This window comes from Haliotis rubra, unplaced genomic scaffold (assembly GCF_003918875.1).
Source record: "Haliotis rubra isolate DU_JTF1 unplaced genomic scaffold, ASM391887v1 Scf1162, whole genome shotgun sequence".
Classification (NCBI taxonomy): Eukaryota; Metazoa; Mollusca; class Gastropoda; order Lepetellida; family Haliotidae; genus Haliotis; species Haliotis rubra.
Genome location: NW_025765073.1, coordinates 170,498 through 198,287, shown reverse-complemented (window position 1 = coordinate 198,287; position 27,790 = coordinate 170,498). Strand labels below are relative to the sequence as shown.

General features: G+C 40.7%; 1 protein-coding gene across 1 annotated transcript; it reads left to right on the top strand.

Annotated features, from left to right (window-relative positions):
- The first annotated feature begins 4,217 nt into the window (after positions 1 to 4,217).
- LOC124256530 (fibrinogen-like protein 1) lies at positions 4,218 to 27,424 on the top strand. The gene is made up of 4 exons (XM_046690519.1): positions 4,218 to 4,293; positions 24,320 to 24,638; positions 26,086 to 26,185; positions 26,610 to 27,424. The coding sequence occupies exons 2-4, from the start codon at positions 24,321 to 24,323 to the stop codon at positions 27,263 to 27,265; spliced, it is 1,074 nt and encodes a 357-aa protein (XP_046546475.1). The 5' UTR covers positions 4,218 to 4,293; position 24,320; the 3' UTR covers positions 27,266 to 27,424.
- The last annotated feature ends 366 nt before the right edge of the window (positions 27,425 to 27,790 follow it).

The following is a 27,790-nucleotide window of genomic DNA, read 5'->3' as shown; positions in this document are numbered from 1 at the left end:
GCAGCTACATGAGACCAATATTCTCAAAATGTTTTAAACAATATTTATTCATTATTAAATGAACGGATTTGTAAACAGGCTATAAGCTTATATAAATACCCTCCGAATTCTCAAAATCACCTGTGCGTTTCTGGGTTTTTTTTAAGAGTGTACTCGTCTGATATTGTGGGCTTCCAAAACTTGTGAACTGCATGCTATGTTATGGGTTTCTACTGCAGTCATCTCTCATATATTAGGTTCCCCTGTTTATGTGGTAATGTATACATAACTTCATCATAAAATCTATCTACTCACTCATTCTGATAATCACGAATGGTGTTCGATACGAAAACACGAAACGACATACGCGCACAAAATATCCGTTTAAATAGCATATTTCGTGTGTAAAACAATGAAGTGTATTATACGGAAGCGCTGGATAATAGGTTTACGTCGTGCACACGAGATACTAAAGTCTGCGCACGGTTTAAGCATTAACGGGATATGAATAGGAGAAGAAAACTGTGTTGTTCCTTGTTCTTCCAGATGAGATGTCAGACACTGAACGGGAAACAATGTCCCATCTCAGGCGTTTTTGTTCGAGACATGAATTCTGATCAAGTCTAGAAAGTTCTGAGATTCTGTACAGGATCAAACCTTACGCTACAACTTTAGATGTGTTTTGTTGACATGACTGGAATAGCAAGGCGTCCAGTTGCACATGCATGTGGCAGCATCCTCGACCTTCCCTCCCGTTACCTAAGTGAGTGAGTTTAGTTTTACGCCGCATTCAGCAATATTTCAGCTATAAGGCGGCGGTCTGTAAATAATCGAGTCTGGATCGCACAATCTCTCTCCTGTTACGAGAGCTACGCAATCTACAGGCGAGTTAGGTAATGGACATAGCATGGGACCGGTTTCTGGTCTCTGGCTTCTGATGTCTGATACACTAGTCGTTTTCCATGTTCTGTTTATATGTTACTTATAATGTTTGGTTACATTTGAAATTACATAGTCCTTGTAAGTTGCTGACAAGGTCTTAATATACGTTTGGCGTCCAGTGTCGTCCTCCCTTCTTTTAGGTTTTGCCCTGGTATGGTTGATACGACCATTACACCGATTAATGATGTTACAGATAGATGGGCTGTCATAATCTGCATGTTAGACTTTCTCACAACGATCAGTTTCATTTATTTTACTCGGTGTGTTGGTTTTGTGACAAGAGAATTTGCATGTATGTATGTATGTATGTATGTATGTATGTATGTATGTATGTATGTATGTATGTATGTATGTATGTATGTATGTATGTATGTATGTATGTATGTATGTATGTATGTAATTGTTATTATATGTGTATTACATCTGTATGTTCTGTCAACTATGTACGTTTTGTTACATACCTATTTATACTTATTGTTATTTGTATGTCATATGGGCCCGTGGCCTCTGACTGAAGAAATAAGCTTACCAAACTTTCATTCAGTAACCTTTATGGATTTTGTCACATTACAATAATTACCCAATTCGGCAGATAAAAGATAGACAAGGTATTATTATGAATAGAATGAATATCACATATATTTATTTTCAGGATATGAAGAAAGCAGAACTCGATCAAACTTTTGTCCAGCATATCTCCCGTCAGTGTATATCTCTTCAAACACGTTCATCCAAATCTATATGTTCTGTCTTCTCAGAATGCCCCATCAACACTCAATTCTTTAATTCTGCTGACTTGTTCCAAAGGAGTAGCTCAAGTGACGATCACCTGTAGTTTCGCGCAGGAATTTCTATAAATAGGCGACTGTTCGAATTTCAGTCCCTATGTCACTGTGCACGCATACATGAGCTCCATTAGCTTGTAAAGGTTATGCATCCAGCGATAACCATGATCTGCACAGACAACACTAACTGCTTCCCAATGAAGTCACATACATCCAAGATGTCAGTATAATTTTCCCCCGAAACTATCGCAGTTGTGTTAGTGACTAGTGAGCCTTTCACTCCAATCGCTAACATTTGAAGGGATGTTACAAATCCAGCTAGGGTCCATGCAAGTAGCAAAAGTACTGTAAGTCCCCATGGTCCCTAGCATTGTGATCTACCTTCAGTTGCTGGCGACCTATAGCCTGATTTTATAATGAGTGGTTGAATACTGATTTAGCATTTTAAACTGATCTCATAGTAGTTTTAATTAATCTGTGATAATCTAGTAGTTATAACTGCTTTAGCATTTTAAACTGATCTCATAATAGTTTTAATTAATCTGTGATAATCTAGTAGTTATAACTGCTTTAGCATTTTAAACTGATCTCATACTAGTTTTAATTAATCTGTGATAATCTAGTAGTTATAACTGCTTTAGCATTTTAAACTGATCTCATACTAGTTTTAATTAATCTGTGATAATCTAGTAGATATAACTGCTTTAGCATTTTAAACTGATCTCATACTAGAATCTGTGATAATCTAGTAGTTATAACTGTTTAGAATTTTAAACTGATCTCATACTAGTTTTAATTAATCTGTGATAATCTAGTAGTTATAACTGCCCTTTGCTGACAGCATTTTAGAAAGTATAAATCTATTTATTCTCAGCATATGACTTTTTGTCGTCACGATGTGGCTAAGATATTACCGATGTGACATAAAAGTTTCACTCACTCAGTCAGTCAGCATATCAAATGCCGTACAGAGATGATTATACTGTGCCGTTTGGCTAAGAGAGATGTAATCTCCTGGTAGGTAAACCGAGATGAAATCTCATATTGTGACACATCGTGTGTACATAATGCTACACCATGCACACGGTTTAATATTTCGTACACACGATATGATATCACTTTAAACCCGATCTCTTCATATCGTACGCACGAAATACAATATTATTACAATCTAAAATCATGTCCCTTTTATTTCACGCGTGCGCAATAACATATCGCGTGCACATTATATTACATCATCTATACACTTAAGTATGCCATGTGCACGGAATAATCTTCCTTCTATTCATGTCCCTCCAGCGCTTCTGTAGTGTGCATGAGTTATGTGAAAAATGATACAATTGAAAACAAATATTTTGAAGCAATGTATAATATTCAAAAGAGATGGATCTTGCTTTGAGAGAAAGCGAGATTCGGGAAATAACGGGAGCGCCGCCAAAGTAATGCTATAACAAAAACGGTAAATGTAAATCAATATTGAAGATAAATATTCCGATAATCCACTGCCTCAACACTTTTTATTTGTGAAGTATTTGATATGATTCACATCATCATCAAACAATTTATTGATCAAAGCGTGTTTGAGTGTGGTATATTCTTTTCCGTCTGAGAGAAATAACAAGCTAGAGCTTGTATAGTCTACAACATCGCTTTGAGTATTTCTACGTCCAGATTTTCAACAAAGCTCAAATAAGGACACATGATGTCAATATGTATTTACACCAAAGAAGAGAATCAGGCCAGCCACAGTATATTTTCATAACTTGTTTGGAACATATATCAATGTTTCCACAACTTTATGAGTGTATACAAACAAGATCGTGGATCGTGGACAACATATGCCTTTGTCCTTTCGTGATAACAAGTGTCGCATTTGCAACTGTGTGACATTTCGCGTCTTTCAGTTGGACGCTTTCTCACTGTTATTGTCTCCTGTAAAGAGCTATTAGAAATACCATAAGCAGTCTATTCTTGATACAGAAAAAAACATTGTAACCTTCAAAACACCTAATCGATATTCCGTGGACTAGCAATGACGAATTAATCCCAAGTTAAAATCCGGAGTAGCATGTATCCGGGTCATAACAACCGGACGTGACCTCATAATAAAGCTCTGTCAGCTATACCATTCCAAATCTGACGATTTCTTAATGAACAGCTTGCGTTCCGTGTAGCTAGGGCAAACAATAAGCGTCTTGCTGAACCGTCACCCATTAGCGTTAACACAACCTATATATTACAGCTTTGATCAATGGCAAGCTTATTCAAAGACCATGGCATCTTTAGTAAAGTTACAAACACATTTACCACAACGCTGTAGCTTTAACCGCGTGGAGGGTACATTTCATGTTTTTTATTACATACCTTTTAGTTATGTGTGCGAGTAGAATTGGCGGTGCGCGTGATAGAGCCTAAATGGTGCTGGATGTCTGGTTTCACGTGACAAGACAAAGGTGGTGTTGTATAATCGATTTTTTCACACGTCACGAGTCTGAAGCACTAGCCGTGTAAGGTCGTGTAAAACAGCCACTTTAGACATAACGCTGTAACATAGGTTCACCCGACAGACATTACGGGGATGTGACAGGTAAGTTTTCATATATAATGAGTGAATGACTTTCTTTGTAAGCGGTATGTATGTAACGGTTTTCGGGACACAGTAGTGTGGTACAAGTAAAACCTCATTTGTTACAGTTGTATAAAGAATATATTAGTTGTGTACAGTATTATGCATTTTCAAACAAAACTTCAAATCACTTTTCTTTTCAATTCTTTTGATATTTGAGATAAACGGTAATCGGGAGTGGGGAATGAGATTCAGAATGAAAAATAAGACGGTATTCTGCATTCAGAGTGCAAAATAAGATGATATGGTGTATTCAGAGTGCAAAATAAGATGATATGGTGTATTCAGAGTGCAAAATAAGATGATATGGTGTATTCAGAGTGCAAAATAAGATGATATGGTGTATTCAGAGTGCAAAATAAGATGATATTCTGTATTCAGAGTGCAAAATAAGATGATATGGTGTATTCAGAGTGCAAAATAAGATGATATGGTGTATTCAGAGTGCAAAATAAGATGATATGGTGTATTCAGAGTGCAAAATAAGATGATATGGTGTATTCAGAGTGCAAAATAAGATGATATGGTGTAGTCAGAGTGCAAAATAAGATGATATGGTGTATTCAGAGTGCAAAATAAGATGATATGGTGTATTCAGAGTGCAAAATAAGATGATATGGTGTATTCAGAGTGCAAAATAAGATGATATGGTGTATTCAGAGTGCAAAATAAGATGATATGGTGTACTGTACCGGCCTTAGATGTATACATTTTGATGCACTCTTCGTTCTAGAAGTGTCACAGTTCAAGTTAAAAGGCAATCAACGATATGTAAGGTTCAAGTGGACCTAAACTCGACGTTCGTGCGACAGGAGTGCTTTTTCACGCCCCGAACGGTATTTCATTTCTGTATTACAATAGTAATCATTTTGTTTCCGGAACATAGCTAAAAAAACAACCGTTCACTATTTTTCAACAAACTTTGGTAGATATATCAAACAGAAACTAAAGTAGTGTATTTTGCTATTTACAGATTTTTTCATTTCTATTTTTCTCGGTTTCCATGGAAACGTTTCGGACTCAAAAGGGGAGGGTGGGCTTCGATTCCGGAGCACAACTCGAAAACCGTTCAATATCTTTCTGTAAGACTTGGCAGATACATCAAACAGATCTTGAAGTAGTGCCTTTTGCTATTTACAGAATTTTGGCACTTATATTTTTCATGATTTCAATGGAAACGATTTGGACTTAGTCTGAAAAATATTAAAATGCACTTCAAGTAACTGTCAGATGATTTGTTCTTTCAAATATGTGGGGACCTGGGGGATTTGGCATCTTCTGAAGACTCTTGTTTTGAATACCCGTTCACACCTCGACTGATTAACAATAACTTACTGAACAATTAATCAGAACAATTTTGTTGCTACGGAATTCAAACGAACTCACACGATAATAAAGGTAATATTCAGTTTACTTACTTGAATAAGCATATATTAATTTTGTTGATACGTTCCCCATGTCATCAAACCAATGTTTTAGTCCACTAATCACTTCAAAGGATACCGATATGTCGGCCTGGAAAGATTCTCTCTATCTTTTAATTCTATAGATACTGGTCGCTCTCGACAAATCAGAAACAACATTGAGGGTGTTCGAATCCTTGATGATTGATTACTTACTTGATCGAGGGCCGCAAAAAATGTAGTTATTTCACATGATAAATAACACCCGTGTACCATGGAGGAATTCATAATGCAAGTGTGTTGGTTAGACCTTTCGCGTGCCCTGTTTCACCCTCGAATGAGGAAGGTGGGGTAGCCTTGTGGTTAAAACGTTAGCTCGTCGAAGACCCGGGTGCGATTCCACACATCTGTAAACTTTCCGGTGTCCCCCTCCGTGATATTGCTGGAATATTTGCTAAAAGCGGCGTAAAACTAAACTCACTCTCTAACTCATCCATCCTCGAATGGGTCAGTTACACCCCGCTCCTCGTGTATTACCTATGTAAATCCCGACCAACTATCGATCAAATATCATTAGCAGCTATAATGTTGAAACAACATTATTTTGATGGAAATCGGTATTTACGAACCAAGCTTCACTATGGCACCACTGTTTGATTCGGTCCTTCTTGCACATTACTTAGTGAGTGAGTGAGTTTAGTTTAACGCCGCACTCAGCAATATTCCAGCTATATAGCGGCGGTCTGTAAAAACTGAGTGTGGACCAGACAATCCAGTGATCAACATCATGAACATCGATCTGCGCAATTGGGAACCGCTGACATGTGTCAACCAAGTCAGCGAGCCTGAACACTCGATACCGTTAGTCGACAAGCATAGTCGCCTTCTGTGACAAGCATGGGTTGCTGAAGACCTATTGTACCCCGGATCTTCACGGGTCCCATTACATAGTGACTCGAGTTAAGAGATTGAAATACACGTGTCAGGGCAAATATACAGATCACATAGGATCAACCAAACCACATTTATCAATCACCCAAATAATACATGTAGATGGGACTGTTATGGACAACCCTGGAATATGATAACGTGCTCCATTAGTCACAAATATGCCCTTTGATAAACATTATTTCTACTGACTGTGATCATACGTATCATATCTAAGTCAACATAATTAGTTGAATGTCGCCGCGGCTAAATACTGTTTTTGTGGCCCTGTATTGCTGACCATGCGGGTTAAAATCTTGCTGGCGACGTAAAGTTTTCCTGAAATTATCAACCCGCCGCTTTTAACTGTTTTTCTAACAATATCATGGTGAGGGACACCAGAAATAGGGTTCACCAATGTGGGGAATAGAACCGAACGCTGTTAATTAGGGCGGACAGATTAGGAAATGACCCGTCAAAGACACAGCAGCCCAAATATTAAACCGCTCGTTGATCGTATTTAGTGCGTATAAGTTAGGCCAATATTGACTTACATTCACGACGATAAATATGAGGAGCCCATTTTAATATCTAATCGGCATTTCTTGATATGAAATATATTTCATATTTGTGATTATTATCACATATTTGTTTTTGAGATATCAATAATTATTTTTGGGTATTGTAATTTTGAATTTTTGATCTTTCATTTTTCTGATATCAATGAATAAAGTATTGATAACATTAAATAAAAAAATAATGTTAAAACGGCCCTTCATAAATAGCGTCTTGCTCATTCTGTTCCAAATCGAACTGCCTTACGAAAAACAATACTTTTATAATAATACTTTTCCGAAACAATAAACATGACACTCCCGAGTGGTATGAGACAGTCCTAACGTTACGGACTCAAGGTTCTTGGAGTTTGACAAGTCCCAGGGCATTTGTGTTGTCCTTAAAACCCCCATTTCACTGGGCCGCGGCATAATTGCGGAAGCAAAAATGGTCACATCCGCAAATTGTCCGAAAATATTCCCCCATCTTCCGCGGCTTTCCTCCAGGGAAGGCAGTTATTACGCAAGTGTTCCTCATCTTTCGTAATGTTCCGGCAGGCCGAAATTTTCTGCAAACGTGCTTTTGAACATGTTCAATAGCACCTGCACGGAAAAAAATTCCGTCGCTGTTCAGCAGTCAAATGTCAATCCGTAAGTATTCCGCCCTTTCCGCAAGTTGTTCGTATTCATTCCTTATATGAACGCACATACCGCAAGTCTTCTGCGAGTATTCTGCTAACCTTCCTTCCCTTTCCATGTGATGTAATTCAGCCACGGATTAATTGCGTTCACGCACGGATGAAAACGGAATACTCTCGCTCACACACAGAAGGCACGGAATAGGAAGGCATAGGAAACAACTCTGCTGCAAGTCAATATGCCAAGAGCCAAGAAAAAGGGTACCAAGAGAGGGAGGTCACCCCCACCAGAACCTTCACAAGCTCCAGAACCTGCCCCTGATGCACTTGACATTGATGCAGAATCAGATGTTGCTGGTGTTGTTGAAACTGATGCCGCCACTGCCCCTAGCAAGAAACCAGAGTTTACAGTAAGCTGAAAGATGAAGAAGAAGAGGTCATGGTGGACTTCATCAGGGTTAACGAATGTCTGTACAACAAGAAACTCCGATCCTGGAGTGACAAGCACCAGAAAGCGAAAGTATGGTCAGGCCAGGCCAATCGTATGGGGCAGACCGAATATGAATGGTTTCAAAGTGTCCGGACTCGATTTGGGAAATTGCGACGGTGGAAATCTTGACAAACTGATATACAGATGTCTGAAAGGGACAGGTGGATTTATGACAGCTTCAGCTTCCTCTGCCCACACATCGTAGAGGTGCAGAAGAGGAACGTTGTGTCCTTCAAAGCGAAGATTGCTGCTCGACATGGAGATGCCAACACCACCACCGTCTGTACAAGGCCTGTGACACAGGTATCCACATCAACATTAACTCAGGGCAGCCGCGGGAAACACAAGTCTGGTGGATCCGATTCATGTAAATCCAGCCTTTGCGATAGAGCTGATAGGATACTATCGTCAATGGAGCAGCTGGTGAAGCAGAGACAAGAGGTTCTGTCAGCCGACCAGTCAGACAGGACGACATTCATAAGCTGGTTGGGAGATATCCTAAAGAATCTGCCCAAACCTGTGTACCGGGACGCCAAGATAAAGATTCAGCAACTGATGAACGACTGTTTGGTCAGAGCTGAAGTCACGGCTACCCCCCAGCCACAACCTCCTCAGCAAGTGCAGCAACAGCATCACATGCAGCCGCTTCGTCAGCAGCAGCAGTTTCAACAGCAACAGCTCCATCATCGACAGTCTCCTCATCAGCAGCAGCAAGATCGACCTGTTCAGCAACAGCTGTGAGATACACGTACAGTGTGGCGCAGGACGAGGGTTAATTGGTATCAATACTGCCGAACAAAAGGATGTGAACATCAATACACAGAGCATACTATACTACCTGATGATAGTTTTGAATCGCATGCATAATTTTCTTAAAGATATAGAAAAAATCATTTTGCTGTTTGTTCCAGTAATATGTATGAACTTTTGATTGGTTTGGCTTGTTTTACAGAAAAGTTATAAATTATTATGATAACTATATTCCCGTTGTTATAACTGTTTCATTACATTTTCAATGGCGATTCACGCTTTTGTCGGGTTGTATAAATCAAATTATCTCTTAGCCCTTAAATGTGTTCACACCCTTTTGTCCGGTACTGAATTGTGATGTCTGTAGCATACCCTTTTCCAACTACATCCAAACCATATTGTCATCAATACTGTCGAACAAAAGAAAGTGAACAACATTACACATTACACACAAAATTAAACTCTCTTTTATTTTGTTTAAATTCTTTTGTCCGGCACTAAATGGTGATGATGTCCTGCTATCAACACATAAGTCACAAGCTTCAAAACTTGTAAGAAAAACGTGACAAAGGAAACATTTTAACAACATTTTAATGCAAGAATGAGTAAATGACAAAACACGAATTCATGTCGCAATAATTTACAATGACATACATAAAGAGTCCGCTGAGTGAGGTGATACTGCGTCAAGAGTCTAGAGTCCATATTACGTATGAAGTGAGTAGCGTCCATCCATCTCGGCACAATTACACTTGAGCCTGTCTGATGACATATGGTTGCCAAGCAACTTGTCCCACTTCACTGTTGAAGCAGAGTTTCAGATACTCACGCTGTTTCTTGGCCTCTACAGTGTCCATCACATTGGCCAAATCATGCATATTGGCCGTCTGACGCCACCGCCCAAGGATGATGTTGTGGTCATCGTCTTCTCTGTCTACAAGTGCATCCTGGTTGGCAGAGTACCTCGTCCTCATGATGTTGTGAAGACAGACAGTAGCTTCAACCATACTTCTTACGACTGTGGTCCTTGTTGCCGTGTAGACAGAAGGCATTGCCAGCGATTGGCCAAGATGTCAAAGGCATTCTCAACGACTCTACGTGCTCTGGATATCCTGTAGTTGAACACCAATTCTTCCTCTGTAAGGCCTCGTCTGGAGTGTGGCTTCATGAGGTACTTTCTGAGGGCAAAAGCATCTTCCCCCCAGAAGGGAAGTATGGCGTGTCAGCATCATCGTATGGGAGTGGTCCACGTCTGGGGCAGTTGATGGTTTCCTCTTCGATGTATTCTTTAAGCTCCGAGGCGTTGAATATCTGGGCATCAGACATGTGACCCATCCCATCCATATCTATCCACAGGAACCTGTAGTTGGCGTCTACCAGTGCTAACAGGACGATGGAGAAGAAGCCTTTGTAGTTATGGCATAGGCTTTCACTTGATTTCGAATGGCGACGTGCTTCCCATCCAGGGCTCCCATGGCATGAGGTAGGTTCCATTTATCCTGGAACTCCCAGCTGAGTGATCTCCATTCCTGCTCAGTATGTGGACACTGTGTGACTTTGTTTTTGCATTGATCAATGATAGCCTGACAGACCCCGGGTAGGAAGCTTGCGATGGTGTGGCGAGATATCCTGAAGTTGTAGGCCAGAGTTGGATACTTGTCGCCAGAAGCCAGGTGACGCAAGGGGACAGCAAGTTTTAGACCAGCGCTGAGTGCACTTCTGGAGTTGATGTCAGTCGGGGAGCCAAGACCGTGAGCAACTCGTCAAAGAGGTTAGGTGGGGACCGGAGATAATTGAAGAAGGATTGCTTATCTTCGAAACGGAGCTCTTTTATGAGATTGTCATAGTTCCCAAGACCAATTCTGCGTTCCACCCTCAGCCATGGACGTACCCAGAAGCGTTTGGAGTGTATGCCCTTCGCCTTTGCCGTCTTCTGCGGTGTATGAATACGTCACGTTGTACTTCGTTGTATTCGTGAAACAACAACAGCAGGTGGGGCAACTCCAAGTCAGCCTTCTCTGTAGTTTAGTCCATTTGGATGAGCTTCTTGTGCTTCCAGTATGTCTTCACTTCCAGTTCACTATTTGTAATGAGGGAGGAGTGCAGAGAAAGGGACAGCCAGGTGTTCGAGAAGCACGTTCACAGACAAAGTTATTTATTCATTAACCTTTGCTGTGCCGTCTCCATTCGTTTTCGAACACCTGGCTAGCCCTTTCTCTGCACTCCTCCCTTGTTACAAAGAGTGAACTGTGTCAATATTTTAATGATAGATTGTTAAACAACTGTTTTTTATTTAAAATTCTGCAAAAACATCACAGCGTGGGTATGATGTTTTGATTATGATCAGCGTTTAATTGAGCATTTTATGTTTATTAGTTTTCGAGTTAGATTGCAATTCATCGCAATTCAGTCCGATTTTGAGCCAAACGGACTATAGTGCCGTAGCTATTCCCCCAATGTTCCGTGGTTTCCGTATGTGTTCCTCTAACACTCCGAAAGTCTTCCGTAGCATTCCGCACACATTCCTACTTGTTCCGCATTTCTTCCGTGGGGTATTCCGCAATTAATCCTAGGTTCTACCGTAGTTTTGCCGCAGTTGTTCCGTATATTCTGTAAACGTTCAGAATGTATTCCGAAGGAGTATTGAATTACAATTTTCCGTAGGATTTTAACCAATTTTCCGTGCAAAAATGCCGAAGACTATTCGTAAACTCCATTCCGCACACATCCGCGACGATCCTTCTATTCCGCCGTCCAGCTAAATGGGGGTACTATAGATTAGCTATTTTTCATAATATCTGGCAACACCAGAAATAGGCTTCACTCATTGTACCCATGTGGGGAATCGAACCCGGGTCTTCGGTGTGACGAGCGCACGCTTTTGCAACTTGGCTACCCCACCGCCCCTCAGCATGTTAAAACGAGTTTAGCCAAAGTTGTCTTCAAATAGTTTTGAAAATGGTTTCGCTTGGATTGATCCGAGTTACGTTAGTGGATTGCAATATGAGGAGAGTGTTGGGTTTTACGCTGCGATCATCGACTACACAGGACACCGGAAGTAGGATTTCATGGATTGTACCCGTTACAAGTGACATGCTAACCATTTCTTCGAACATCTGGTGTCATCAATTATTTTACTGATCCAATCCATGGAGGCCCGTGTTAGAAATGGGGTCGGGGTAAATAAGGTCTATGACCAAGACATATTCATCATTTTCTTAAATCCCGTGAAGATCCGGGTTAGAACCGAAGTTCAGTAACCTAGAGTCATGCTTGTCGTAAGAGGCGACAAATGGGATATGGTGGCCAGGCTCTCTGACTTGGTAGACACATGTCATCGTATCCGCATAGATCGATGCTCCTGCTTTTAATTACTGGATTGTCTGGTCCAGACTCCATTATTTACAGACCGCCGCCATATAGCTGGAATATTGCTGGGTGTGGCGTAAAATTAAAGTCACTCACTCATTGCTGAGTGCGGTGTAAAACTACACTCACTCACTCCCTCACGTAAGTGATCCATGTATATACTGTTTAACACTCTTTTGCCTTTCACAACCAACTGAATCTCTTTCGGCAGATAATCGAGAATCAAACAAGGCGTTTCCAGAGTGAGAAATCAATGGCGACATGTTTTGATGTGAAATACGGCCTAGTGAAAGTAAACATAGCAGCTTTTAAATATTAGCCAGGAATATTAAACCGGTCCTTGAAGTATAAACCTGTAAAACTACCATCGATTATACCACCGCAGCCATAACTATAGTACTCCAAAGAAGGTGAAGAGCACCGAAGTCTTTACCACCGCTAACGTCAATCTGACAAGTTGTAACAGAATAGCTACAATAATATATGAAAGAATCCGGTGGTTTGAAGCTGGTTTTGTAGTATATAGTACCCACGAATAGACAATGTTATTTTCGGGGGAGTTTAAAGATTTTTCAATTGTTTTCTGAATTTTCTGATTTCAGTAATAACAAACTATTTATGGAAACAATATATCTAACCGAAATCGTTTTTTCGAAACAGGTCACAGTTTATCAACATACAACAAAAGCTTGGAACAAACTTTTTTTTAACCCGGCTTTTTTTCATTTTTTTTATTTTTTTATTTATTTTCTTCAAATGTATTTTTATTTCCCAAAACCTATATACATCATACAATCATCATTATACATTTCGAAGTATTCATGCACATTCAAATGTTGAGATGTAATTTACATAGTACATATCATAATGTACTGATCATCATATGGATGTTGATATGTGATATACCGCCTCCATGGTATAGTGGTTAGAGCGTCCGCCCGGAGAGCGGAAGATCGCGGGTTCGATCGCCGGCTGCGTCATACCAAAAGACGTTAAAAAATATGGTACTTGTTGGTCCCTGCCTGACGTTCGGCATTAATGGGTAAAACAAGGTGTCAGTATAAACATCGTCTGAGTTGGGTATTCATGCTTAACTGCGGCATGGTATCTCAGTGAGCTAGCACTATAAAACCAGCTTAAGTCTGGGCTAGTACAGGCAACCACATTTACACACGCATGCACGTTGTCAAATGAGCGAAATATTCTGAAGTACGACGTTAAACCCCATTAAACCTCACATCACCTCACCTCAGCTCATCTGTGATACATAGATCCTAAATAATTAAAATGTTGAGTTGTACAATGCACAGTACATGTAATAATACAATGATCATATACATTCAGAAACTGATAAGCGATACCAATATTCATACTTTGAAAGTTGAGTTGTAATGTACATTAGATTTTATGAAGATATTTAAGGATCAATAACATTTGAGGAGAGTGTATGCAAGGAAGACCAAAACGCATAGAATTTTGCTGGCTTCGCATTTGAAAATGCTATGTATTTTGTAGCTTTATAGTAGTTAGTATTTCTCTTTTAAATTTTCCAACAATGATACTAATGAGTTTTTGTTTTGCCTTGTTCAGGGCTCTGTATCTCTCGTGGTGTCAGTCTCTTATTAAAACGTACCTCGCGATTGACTATACAGGACCTTACAAAACTCCGTGGGCAAGAAAATGACCCTCAACAACCCAAACTTGTTCTCGGTGACGCCTCAGGCCTAGAATTGATCCTCAGCACCCCGTGTCTGTCCTCGGAAAACATCCCGGACAGAATTGGTCCTCAGCAACCCATTCGTGTCCTCGGTAAAGATCCTGGATAAACTTGGTCTAGAGCCCCCCATGCTTGTCCTCCGTGAAGCCCCTTGACAGAAGTGGTCCCCAGCAACCCATGCTTGTCCTCGGTAAAGATCTGGGCTCAACTTGGTCCTTAGTAATCCATGCTTGTCTTCAAAAAAAAAGCCAGAACAGAATAGGTCCTCAACAACCCATACGTGTCCTAGGTAAAGATCCGTGAAGCCCCTTGACAGAAGTGGTCCCCAAATCCAAGATAGAATTGGTCCATAGCAATCCATGCTTGTCTTCGGAAAGATCCAGGAGAGAATTGGTCCTCAGCTTGTCCTCAATGAAGGTCCTTGATACAAGTGTCCCTCAGCAACCCATGCGTATCCTCGGCAAAGATCCAAGATACAATTGGTCCAGGGCAACCCATGCTGGTCCTCGGTGAAGATCTGGGCTAAACTTGGACCTTTGCATCACATGCTTGTCCTCGATAAAACTCCAAGATAGAATTGGTCCATAACAATATTATCCATGCTTGTCCTAGGAAAGATCCAGGATAGAATTGGTCCTCAGCTTGTCCTCAATGAAGGCCCTTGATACAAGTGTCCCTCAGCAACCCACGTGTGTCCTCAAGTAAAGATCCTGAATACAATTGGACTAGAGCTACCCGTGGATGACCTCGGCGAAGCCCATTCATAGAAGTGGTCCTCAGCAACCTATGCTTGTCCTCGGGGAAAGATCCAGGATAGAATTAGTCCTCATTGATCAGCACCCCTTGCCTGTCGTCGGTGACGATCCGGGGTAGTATTTGTCTTCAGCAAACCATGCTTATTCCCTCAGCCGATCTGGTACAGACGCAATTATTTAGGGATCATCGCATTACATATAGAAAGAATATTTTAAATGCGGCGTTAAATAACAAACAAAGCCCCCACAAAAGTATATTTTAGAAACTTGCACTGTGCGATGTAAAGATCGACTCGCGTGGAGTTGGACGTACGTACATCAGCATTAAAGGACGGCTTCTAGGCGTATGGGGTCACTCACTACTTATGAACAGACTAGGGGGGCTCTGGCTTATCGTATATGGCAGAGTAATTCATTGTAAAACAACGTTGCAACTGAATTACATTGTTTCAGTGAGGATTCAGAAGAGGGTGTGCAGGTTGCTAAATTTGGATATTTATGGGTCAGGGCTAATCTGGAAACTTCTAGACAGTAGAGATCTATCTAGCATAGAATGAAAGTTTCTAGAAGCTTTTTAATGTTATGTAAGGGACAAACACATGTCTCTATCATCTCACAGTACATAAAGGCTAGCAGTTGTGTAAAGATTTCACTCTGGATATCACGCCTTTGGCCTTGTTTGGAAGATTGACAACTGTTGCTGATTGGTCAATGTTATAACGGTTGTTAATCACCACAGCTGTTATACTTAATACTGCCATAGTAACTGCACTGCCATATTGTATTGCCACTCTACTCTTTACTGCCACTGCAGCTCATATGCTGTAGTTTGTATTGAATTATAAAATTAGTTGCTTTTATGATACAAGCTTCATTGTACAGCGTTTGTGTTGTTTGAGTGCAAGTGTGTACAATTTACACCTAAAATAATGGTCTTATATCCAATGTATCCCTTACGTAATTGTTAGAATCGTTTTGAAACATTTTACCCTTTGGGAATTATGCTATGATCCCTTTAACCCTCAGGAATTATGTCATAATCACTTTACCCCTCAGGGATGATGTACCGTAAAAGTATTGCCTCCCTGAGAGGGTATGTAAGTCCATGTCTCTCAAGGTGTTTGCATCTACCACGTTTTTAATCGATGTATATTGTTCTTTTAAGTGACGACTAAATTCTAGTACAATTGCCAGCGGCTGATAGTTTAAATCTAGTTAAGGTTAATGCAGGTAGCAAACTTACTGTAAGTCCCCATGGTCACCAGTATGGCGATCTACCTTCAGTTGTTGACGATCATTAGCCAATGTTTTACATAATATTGTCGAAAATATTTATTTTTACCCTTTTTATATACTAGCTAGTTTTAACGCTTTCTGTGATAATCTAGTTGTTTTTTACTGTCCCTTGCCGACATATCTAATTATGACACTTTATTTCTTATCAATGTATAACTTGTTTTAGTCACGATATGGCTGAAATACTGCCGATGTGACTAAAAAAATTAACTCACTCACTCTCTCTCACTTTACCCCTCAACGCATTTTAAACACTTTATCCCTGCACATTTGTGTTGCAGTCACCTTACTCTTACATGATTCAATTACTTTACCTCTTGATGACTTATTCAAGTTGAGTTATGTTAAAGAAATTACGTGTAGGTGTGTTTGTGTGTATGTTTGTTTGTGTGTGTTTGTGCGTATATGTGCGTGCGTGGGTCAGTTTGTTGGTCTGTGCGTCTGAGAGGCAACATGATTGGGGTTTACACATGGATTATTCATCAAAACCGATTTCCTTGGCCTACCCACACGATTTGATTCACGTAAAATGTGTTCGCTGTTGCCATGCGACGGTAGCGCGGCAACAAACGAGACAATCAAGAAGTAGACATGGCAGCTAGTCACACGACAGTGTGTTCACTAAGTATGTTGAAACTGTAAACAATATGCTAATTTGAACTACTTCTGAGTACGAATGAAGGTTAAACAACTGCAATTACGTTTTGTTCGTGCATATAGATAGCTTGCGTTTTCGTATTTGAATAAAACATGTCTCGTGGCATTGACGTTTGCTTTTCCATGGTTTTGTTTCTTTTACCTTAAAGTAAAATTTCATCTTTAAATGCTTATGGCAGGTCTTCCAACGTTCTTATGTTAATTATATATCTAAATAGCTTTACCTCTCCATGATTTTTCCATTTACCTTAAAGTATATAATCTCCTCATTAAATAGCCTTTTTATAAACTGTGGATGTGAAACGTTAAAGGCAAAACATTTAGATTGCTTAAAAACATGTATGATTCTGTTAAATCATGTGTTTCCATGAATGATGGTTATACAGCCTTCTTCGATTGTTCTCATGGCGTCCGTCAAGGGTGCCAACTATCTCCTTTTCTATTTTCATTCTTCGTGAATGATATTGCTGAAAGCCTAGTATCAGATAATCATAGATGTATCAATGTAGAAGTTATTGAACTATTCATACTCCTTTTTGCCGACGATATTGTAATTTTTTATTTTCAGTCTGTGGTTTACAAAAAGAGATTAGATAAGTTAGTTACATATTATGACCAATGAAACCTTAAAATTAATGTTACCAAGTGTAAGATAATTGTGTTTAGAAAAGGTGGCAGATTAAAGAAACGTGAAAAGTTCTTTCTTAATAATAATACCTTGGACATTGTCCATCCATACAAGTATCTTGGGATTCATCTGTCAAGCTCAGGTTCATGGTATATCATTCAAAAAGCTTTGGCCGAACAGGCAAGGAAAGTTCTTCTTGAAATATATTGCTGTCCGGCGTTCATCAACCAACACACAAATTTCATACAAATCTAAATCGGTCATCTTTGCGCAGTAATTTGTGGGGCATTGTGATGTAGTGTCAGGGTTAAATCTTCATCTCACTAAGGGCTGTGGGGTAGCCTAGTGGTTAAAGCGTTCGTTCGTCACGCCAAACACCAATGCTCGATACCCCATATGGGTACAACGTGTGAAGCCCATTTCCGGTGTTCCCCGCCGTGATGTTGCTGGAATATTGCTAAATGCGTCGCAAAACCATATTCACTCACTCAGTACGTTTAAAGCATTTTCGAATGACAATTAGAGGTGCTGAGCTTCTCCCCTAATGCAGAAGTGGACATTGACAAATCTCCCCACCTCCTTTCTGAACATGACTTTAATCGGGTCTGGACCAATTCTTGCATCGACGTAGCCCTCCTAGAACCAACAAAGCTTGACTGATTAATTCTGAGCCTCCCACACAGATGAAGACGTAATAGCGACATAAGTTGTTGCAGGCATTACGTAATATCGAAGAGAAAAATCAACAAAATACTGAGTCAGTTGAGAAAACTATTTCGCTGTGCCAAATCATCAAAGTATGCCGGCCAACCTTCAGGGACATTAGGCATGTTAACTCGCCAGCATACAGCGACCTTGCCCACCTGGTAACCGCGGATTCCACGGCTGGCGATTTGGTGCCTCACTGGGTTCGGATCCTGAATCAAATACTGGAACCCGAACTTCACTGAGATATATAATAGTCACATTTGCTTGTGAGTTGCAAATTTTCTATATTGGGGGCTTCAGTATAAAGTGTGCTGGTAAATTCGAAACTTACACATCATCTGTAAATACCATTGACATACACTCATCGCCAAAAGAAACGTTACCTACCTTAATGACGGAGGTAACTATTTCAGCTGGCGTTGTGATGCGTGGACGTCCACTTCTTGGTCTATTTACGGAGACCCCAGTCTGTCTGTACTGCTGAATAAGTCTTATAACCGGCATACCTTGGCATCCGAGGGCGTTGGCAGCAGTATTGTATGTCGACCCCATCTGCACCATCCCAATGGCTCTTTCTCTCTTCAGCTGTTAATCGTGGCTATTAAACATCTTTCTTGTAAACATCCACTTTTATTAGAAATTATTGAATTGTATAATGAGCTTGCTACTGGCCAATGCGACATCGTCATTTGTTGGTTACCCAGCCACGTTGCCATTTCTGGGAATACACTGGCTGATCTTGCTGCTAAGGCAGCACTCGACAAATCTGTGACACCACTTCTTATTCCGTACTCTGATTACAAAGCTAGCATTAGAACTTACATCCGGGATCTGATGCAGAAGAAGTGGCACACACAAGTGGGTATTAATAAATTACATGAAATAAAACCCCATATTGGTTACACCTACTTGGGTTGTCAATCCAGATTTGAAGAGGTCATCATGCGACGATGTCGCATTGGCCACACAAGATATACTCATGAGTACCTATTAAAAGGTGAGGATCCTCCGTTTTGTATCCCTTGTGATGAAAGAATCACGGTCCAGCATGTCCTGCTTGACTGTGTTGAATATTCCATCACAAGGGATATCTATTTCAAATCACAAACTATGAAGGATCATTTTAGTAATATAAGTTCTCATTTAATTATTGCCTTTTTTTAAAAATTTTACTTGTTAACTGATTTGTAAATAGATATATATTTTCTTATTGGTAGTTTAGATTAGTAACTGAGATTGTTAGTGGCTGTACCCACAAAGGGGGTTGAAGTAGCGTAAAAGTATTGTCCTCCTGAGAGGGTACGTAAGTCCCGAAACATTCAAAGGAAATTTAAATATAACCAGCTGTTTTAAATGTTGTATTCTTGTCATTTTAATTTGGCTAAATTTGACTTCAATCGCCAGCGGCTGAAGGGGTGATATAAATCCAACTAGGGTCCTAGTATGGTGATCTACCTTCAGTTGTTGGCGATCTATAGCCCAATTTTACATTGTATTGTCCAGAAATAATTTTCTACTTTTAAAGATATATGCTAGCTAGTTTTAACTCAATCTGTGATAATCTAGTGGTTTTACTATCCTTCGTTGGCAGAGTTTTTATATATTACATGTATGTATTATAAATTTAGAACTAGTTTTAGTCACGATATGGCTGAAATATTGCCGATGTGACTTTAAATCTTAACTCACTCACTCACTCACTCCTCACTCTTCTTCTACGTCTATTTATCCTTCTATTTATGATGGCTATGGCTATCTGGTTGAAAAACAATGCTTGTTGGCCTTGCAAACAAGCTATTTGCAAACGCAGTTCAGTGTTCATGCTTACAGAAGTCATTATACGATGATTTCACTTAGCCTGCTCGTATGAAACTAATGATAAACTGTCGTAGCCAGGTACTTATATACCTAGAGTATGCCGGTTGCCGAACAGTCGCCAAAGAACGCAGAGAGAAGGCAGAGCGAACGCCAATGCATGCACAAGGAAGGCACAACGGTCGGCGAGAAGGCAGAGGCAATGCTGAACTGACTGACTGAGTTTGGCTTTACGCCGCTTTTAGCAATATTCCAGCAACATCACGGCGGGGGACACCAGAAATGGGCTTCACACGTTGTACCCATGTGGGGATTCGAACCCGGATCTTCGGCGTGACGAGCCAACGCTTTAACCACTAGACTACCCCACCGCCCCGCAATGCTGAACGGACACCGTTATTTGCATATGATGGTACATAGAAGGCAGAGGGGAGGCAGAGGGAAGGCAGAGAGGACGCCTAGGACGCTCAAAGAACGCCACTAAAATGTCAAAAATTGGCAGCTTAAGTCGTACAAGGAAGGCACAAGGGACGCCAGAGCAGTTACACAGAAACATAGGTTTGGCGACCGTTGTGCGTCCTGGTAATATTTAGAACGCAGAGCGGCCGCCGTCCTGAGTACAGGGGGACTTAGTGTACGTCATTAAGGATTATAGATATTCGCGACAAGTAGCATTGGCTCAAAGGCGAAACCGTGCAGAGTGGTTGTTGGTCAATAACTATCATCATATACGTTACCATGTGTATAACCGCTCTCTGTTTACGATTACTTCACTCTATCCACTTCAGTACTTTAAGGTTATTACAACTGTTCTATGGCGGTGCAGTTCATTGTTAATGTTAACATTGTACTGATTACAATTTGCTTCTGTTAAGGTTCATTGGAAGATAAAAATATTGAATCTTTGCAATCATTAGGTAAAGATTGTGGTCGTTGTATATTTAATGCTGCCTTTGTAATGGTGCTGCTGCTCTATCCTGTACTGTCATGGTAATTACTTTGCAGAAATTGCTATTGGTTTGTTAAGTAGAATCTTTCAATGTAAAGTGTGTACCTTGCATCATATTGACACAAAGCTTATGTCATAAAACACCATGTAATAACAGTAGTGTCAATCCTTAGGGTTATAAATGGCGGCAGGGTAGCCTAGTGGTTAAAGCGTTTGCTCGTCATGCCGAAGACCTGGGTTCGATTTTTTCACATGGTTACAATGTGTGAAGTCCATTTCTGGTGTGCTGCATTATTGCTAAAAGCAGCGTAAAACTGCTCTCACTCACTCACTCACTTGAGAGTTATGTTACACTCCGCAATATTCCGCTCTGTTCACAATCGAGTCTGCAGCAGACAAGGGGAATACGACTTTTTTCAACCTCGTATGGTTTTCAGGACGTTTGCAATTTAAGTTAAAACTGCAAGCGTGTCCTTTTTTTCCCTGTCAGTATTGTATGTTTCATTTGATGTACACAAGAGTGCCCATACCTTAAACTCGGCTGCGGTTTATAGAATTATAATCAACGGTTAGGTGAATGAACACTACCATATATTTCCATGGTACAGCTGGGCCCCCGTTTCACAAAGCTATCGTATCGCTACGTAAGTCTACGTTACAGTATAGGAGGTACGGAAGTTGTATAGCTACGGTAGCTTTGTGAAACAGGGCCTTGATTGACAAAGTCGGTATTTACATGATTCAAGTGTTTCGCTTTCAAACTGAAAGCGACAATACCTTTCAAGGCAATAAGAAATCTGCGCTAAACGCAGTCTCAGCTGGATAGGGGCAGTGGGATAGCCTAGTGGTGAAAGCGTCCGCTCGTCACGCCGGAGACCCGGGTTCGATTCCGCACATGGGTACAATGTGTGAAGCCCATTTCTGGTGACCCCCGCCGTGATATTGTTGAAATATTGCTAAAAGCGGTGTAAAATATGGCTCACTCACAGCTGGAGAGTAAGACACGTGCCAGTTGTATTAAACATATCCGATAGTGAGGTGAGTGAGTGAGTGAGTGAGTATGATTTTACGCCGCTTTAAGCAATATTCCAGCAATATCACGGCGGGAGACACCAGAAATGGGCTTCACACATTGTACCCATGTGGGGAATCGAACCCGGGTCTTCGGCGTGACGTGAGAACGCTTTAACCACTAGGCTACCCCACAGCCCCTCAGATAATGAGGATCGGAGAATCGTCAGATTTGGAAATGTCCTCCACATGTCTACCCTAAAACCTTTCGTAAGCTCTAGCATTAACTGTTGCAGCCTTGATGAAGCAATATTTGACCAAGAATCGCCTGGCGTTCTTTTAAAATCCGCGTAGAAAGAGCATGCCAGAGTTTCTCAACAACTAAAGGCACCAACGTCTGGTACTGTTGGAATACTACTGAAATACAAGCACAACATATACAATTTCCTCTTAGAGAGATAATTATTTGTCTTCTTTCTGTAAATAAGGCGTGGAATGACAGACCTGTCTTTTCGTGTTAGCTGAATTCCATAACTGTAGTGTCTTATTTGGTATGTTCCCGATATTTTTATTTTTATCTGTTGAGAATTGGTACTATAAAACACTTTAGTTTAATGAGAACCAAAGCACACTGGCAATCCTACTAAATAGGGATGTGGTGCCATGTAACCCACTTGGAACACGTTGAAGCGGTGACAAGGTGCGGGATTATAGTCAATGTAAAAGCGTTCCACGATCACCTGATTGGATTCTCAAGCAAAGGTAAAGGACCTTTTTAGTAATGTTAATTATTATTTAATCAATGATTTTTTAAAAGAGATAGACTTGTGAAATGAATTTTGATATATGTTTCGTAAAAAGATGAGGTTTTATAATTGGTAGTTCAGATTTTCAACTTAGATTGTTAGTGGCTGTATCCTCAAAGGGGGTTGAAGTAGCGTAAAATTATTGTCCTCCTGAGAGGGTACGTAAGTCCCCAAAACTTTCAAAGTAAATTTAGGCTTGCAACGTTTTTAATCGTAGAATATGTGTGCTTTTAATTTATGGCTAGATTTCTCTTCTGTCGCCAATGGCTGAGGGGATGGTGTAAATCCAACTAGGGTCCATGCAGGTAGCAAAAGTAATATAAGTCCCCATGGTTCCTAGTATGGTGATCTCCCTTCCGTTTTTATATTGTATTGTCTTCGTAAATAAAATAGTTTTACATGTTCATGCTAGTTTTAGACTCCATCTGTGATATTCTAGTTATTTTACAGTCCTTCGATGACTGATTATTTAGCAAATTTAATTTATTGTTTATGTAAAACATTTCTCGTCACGATATGGCTGAAATATTGCCGATGTGACGTTAAATTCTAACTCACTCACTCAAGCTGTTTTCATTGGTTATTGGTTTATCGTTTAATGTTGACCCGGATCTTCCCGGGTAGCTGTTTACATACGTTGCAAGTCTGTCATATTTCTTCGTCCTATACTTCCTCAGAAATTGTCATCGAGTGAAAAGAATGGGCAATATTGATAATCATAACAACCCCCTGCTAAAAGCCGAGTCCATTGTACGATTACGATTGTATCATTAACATATGTTTATGAATCGCTATCAAACAGCAATGATACCAAGTGTTTGTAAAACAGAGCTTATCATGCCAAACCTGCGGCACGCGTCACAAACACACGCAAAGGCAAGTCATCTGTTCACCTGTAACAAAATCCACAGGATATGCACCAGATATAATTCATATATAATCGAGTTTGGACCAGATAATCCAGTGATCGACAACATGAGCATCGATCTACGGAACTGGGATACGATGGCATGTGTTAACCAAGTCAGCAAGCCTGACCACCCGATCCCGTTAGTGGCCTCTTACGACAAGCGTGGGTCAATTCTAATCCGGACCTTCACGGGACGCGCCGCTTTTAACAACACCACTGCTGAGGACACCAGAAATCGGGTTCCTATGTGGGGATAGGAATAAGGAGAGGAAGCTTTACCGTTCACATATTTGATATCTAAAGAAATATACCTCTATTTATTAACGTAATGATATTGTTTGGCTTTTTTAAGTTTGTTTAACCACTTGTGGGGAGTCAGGAGTTCCTTGGCCTGGGGATCATACCAACTAGGTATGTAGTGCCATGTAACACACTTGGTACACGTTGAAATGGTGGCAAGGTGCGTGATTATAGTGAATGTAAATGATATAATTTTGTCATCAATGCGAAAAAATTGAAAATGTCCTGATTATGTCTAAAAAACGACAGAAACGTTGGAAACTTAAATAACGATATACATGTTGATCCTTTTCATCCATTCCAGGATGGTGTGTGTACTGATGACTATAATTCTTCTTGCCGCCGTCCACGTTGCAAACGCTGCAGACGTCTCCATGAAGCAATTCATCACATACCCAGGATGCACCAGTGGCATGGTCACAGGAAGTGCCTCCATAGCTACTATATCGACCAGTTCCGGTTTAGAATGCTCAGCTTTGTGTGCGCACAGAGATGACTGTCAATCTGTGAACATCTGTGAAGGGCCAGGATACAATACATGTGAGCTCTTGGACACCAGGAACGGCGGATGTGTCGGGCTGGTGCAGAAATCAGACTGCAGATACATGGAGAAACATGTTCAGGTACAGTGAGTGAGTGAGTGAGCGAGCAGGTGGGTGGGTGGTCGAGTGAGTGACCGAGTGAATGAGTGAAGTTTACGCCGCTTCTAGAACCAGAAATGGGTTTCACACATGGCACATCAGGTATAGAATTCTGCAGTAGAATAGCCGGAAGAACAAAAAAACCCCCATGACAAAGAGAGGATAATTTAGAAACCATTACAAAAAGAAATTTAACATCACAAACACGCACTAACCTGTAAACCATTAATACACTAACTGGACAAAACATAGAAAACATATACTCTTTAAAAAGTAGTTTATTTGTTGGTTGGTTGGTTGGTTAACGCCACCATAGTACAGCTGTATGGCGACGGTCTGTAGTTAATCCAGTCTGGACCAGACAATCCAATGATCAACATCATGAGCATCGATCTATGCAATTGGGAAGCGATGACATGTGTCAACCAAGTCAGCAAGCCTGACCACCATATCCCGTTAGTGGCCTCTTTTACGACAAGCATGGGTTGCTGAAGACCAATTCTAACCCGGAACTTCACGTGTCATAAAGGAAAGGCCAAATGAACATGAGTTATCTGAAAACGGAGAAAATCACCTCACTTTCTACCTCGTGTACCCTAATGACGTATGATGGTAATATGGCGATATGTTTTAGACATGGCTGGCGATCATGGAGATGAGCATGTAGACGATTTCTTTAAAAACTGAAAAAAAGTTATTTCAGTCGCTGTTTGAGCTGGATTTGATCAACCCTGTTTCATTCTTGACGTCCAACATGCAGAACCGGAAATTTTCACGAAAATGAATAGATTCCCACATATCGTCCTGACTTTACAGATCGTCCACAATAAAAATAGAACATCCTGAATGAAAAGTTTTGTTTGTTGTTAAACGCCGCACTCAGCAATATTCCAGCCACATGACGGCGATCTGTAAATAATCGAGTCTCCACCAAACAATCCAGTGATTGACATCATGAGCGTCGATCTTCGTAATAGGGATACAATGACCTGCTTTAACCAAGTCAGCGTGCCTGACCACCCGATCTGATTAGTAACTTCTTATGACAAGCAAGGGTTGTTGGAAGACAAATAACCCAGGCACCGTTTCAGAAAGCTCTTGTAAGCCTAAGATCTCGTAAATTTTCTCGTAGCATTCGTGTACCTCATATATGTACCTCATATACTGGTACGAATGCTACGAGAAAAGTTACGAGATCTGAGGCGCTTACGAGATCTTTGTGAAACGGGGCCCCGGATCATAACGGGTTGAATGCAAAAGTATTAGGAGTAAATCATATATCCATCCAATAAACTGAGAGGGTTTGTATGCATATTGTGTACAAACCTGGACATCAATGATGGTTAGTATCAAAATTTGGTCACGTGTAACATTCCAAATAATGGACAAGAACATAAAAGAAATACATTAAAGATTTTGTATTTTACAGGACCACAGTCCATGTTATAACGGGGGAACCTGGATCTACGCCCAACCCTGTGTGTGTCTGCCTGGGTGGGCAGGCTACTATTGCCAGAGAATAGTCCGAGGTAACGTGTATACAGTAGATTACGTTTATAGCGAACACGAACAATCGGATGTAACGAACTGATCTTTTGGTCGCTTTCTGTATATTTTAGTATATTTTACTTATCCAACATATACTTGTAAATACCTGCTAGTCCTAATTCCATTTCTCGTCCCATTCTTACTGTCATCTCTGGGTATACCTCTGTCTTAGCTCCATTTCTAGACCCCCGTCTAACTGTCATTGCTGGGTATAACTCTGGGTATAACCTAACTTATGTACATCCAGGGCCCAGTTCACCAAACTGAATTTAGCGTAACGGTTTCCGAAATTCCAATACTCTCACTTACAACACCTAACCGTAGTTTCAACAACATCTTTTCTCTTGGGGCCCTTGTTGAATGACGTACACTACGACCACGTGACTGCTTTCGTATCGTTTCTAGATTGCAAGGAGGGGAAGAACTCTGGTCAAACTGGAAACAGGCTGTCCACAATCCAACCAATCAAATGTCCGCACACCTTTGAAGCTTTCTGTATCTTCGAATGGGGTCAAATGTACTTCTTGAGGAGGAACCACCCCTTTAGTGACGTCAGCGTCTGTGAGGGGAACATCCTTGAGCCAAACATGGACTGGACCGGTTTCAGCTCCCAGTTCGGGGACGTCCGATGCGACTATTTCCTTGGTCTTCAACAGCTGTGGTACGTTTTACGTCAAGGCAGTTACAACCTGCACATCTATCTCCAATACTATGAAAACCAAACAGACCTGAAGCCCACACCAGCTAATATCTATTACTGGAACGTCCGGTTAGGCTCTGACTCAGAGGGTTACCCAATCCAGTACAGCTCCTACACGGCTGTCGATATAGCAGAGGATGGTCTCATGTTGGGGGACGACACTCCTGCCAGGTTCTGCACGCGTGACCGGGATTGTGGAACTTGTGCTCGGGACAGAGGAGTCGGGTGGTGGTACTCGCCTAACTGTACTAACTTTCCCCTGACCTTGAAGAACGGGACAGTTTTATGGCCAATCAACGGACAGGTCAGGACGCTGAGTTTAGCAGTGATGCAGTTCTCGCCTACAGGGTACAATTGGTAGAGCAGAGACGTCAATGTATGATGCCAACAGCAGAGCAAATTCTTGAAAAAATATTATTCATGTTTTGATATTTTAATCAATATTACATATAACTGATAAAAGACCCGACAGATGAAATATTAATAAATGATAACGTGCTCTAAATAATAAAACGTCAAACCTGACACCAACTTGCATAAAGGCTACTTCTGGTTTAATGGTCGTTTTTCATCAGAGAGGGAGATAATTATTTTCATTCGTTGGGATTCTGGCTAAGAGTGACTGAGTTAGGGTTAAGGTCGGTTTGAACAGCATTCCGGTTGTATAACGGGTTGACAATTACGGATGGGAGTAAATCCCGATGTAATGCAGTTCCTAGAACTTACCCACTTTGGTATAGTGATGACAAACCTAGAAACAGAATCGGGATTCGAACCCACAATCATAAGTTTTTGGCGTGTCTAAGGGAGGCAACTCTGCACAGCAATCGCGGCGCCTTAGACGACAGGGCCTTGTGTGCCTCCTCGGTTAAAAGAGATAACCGGA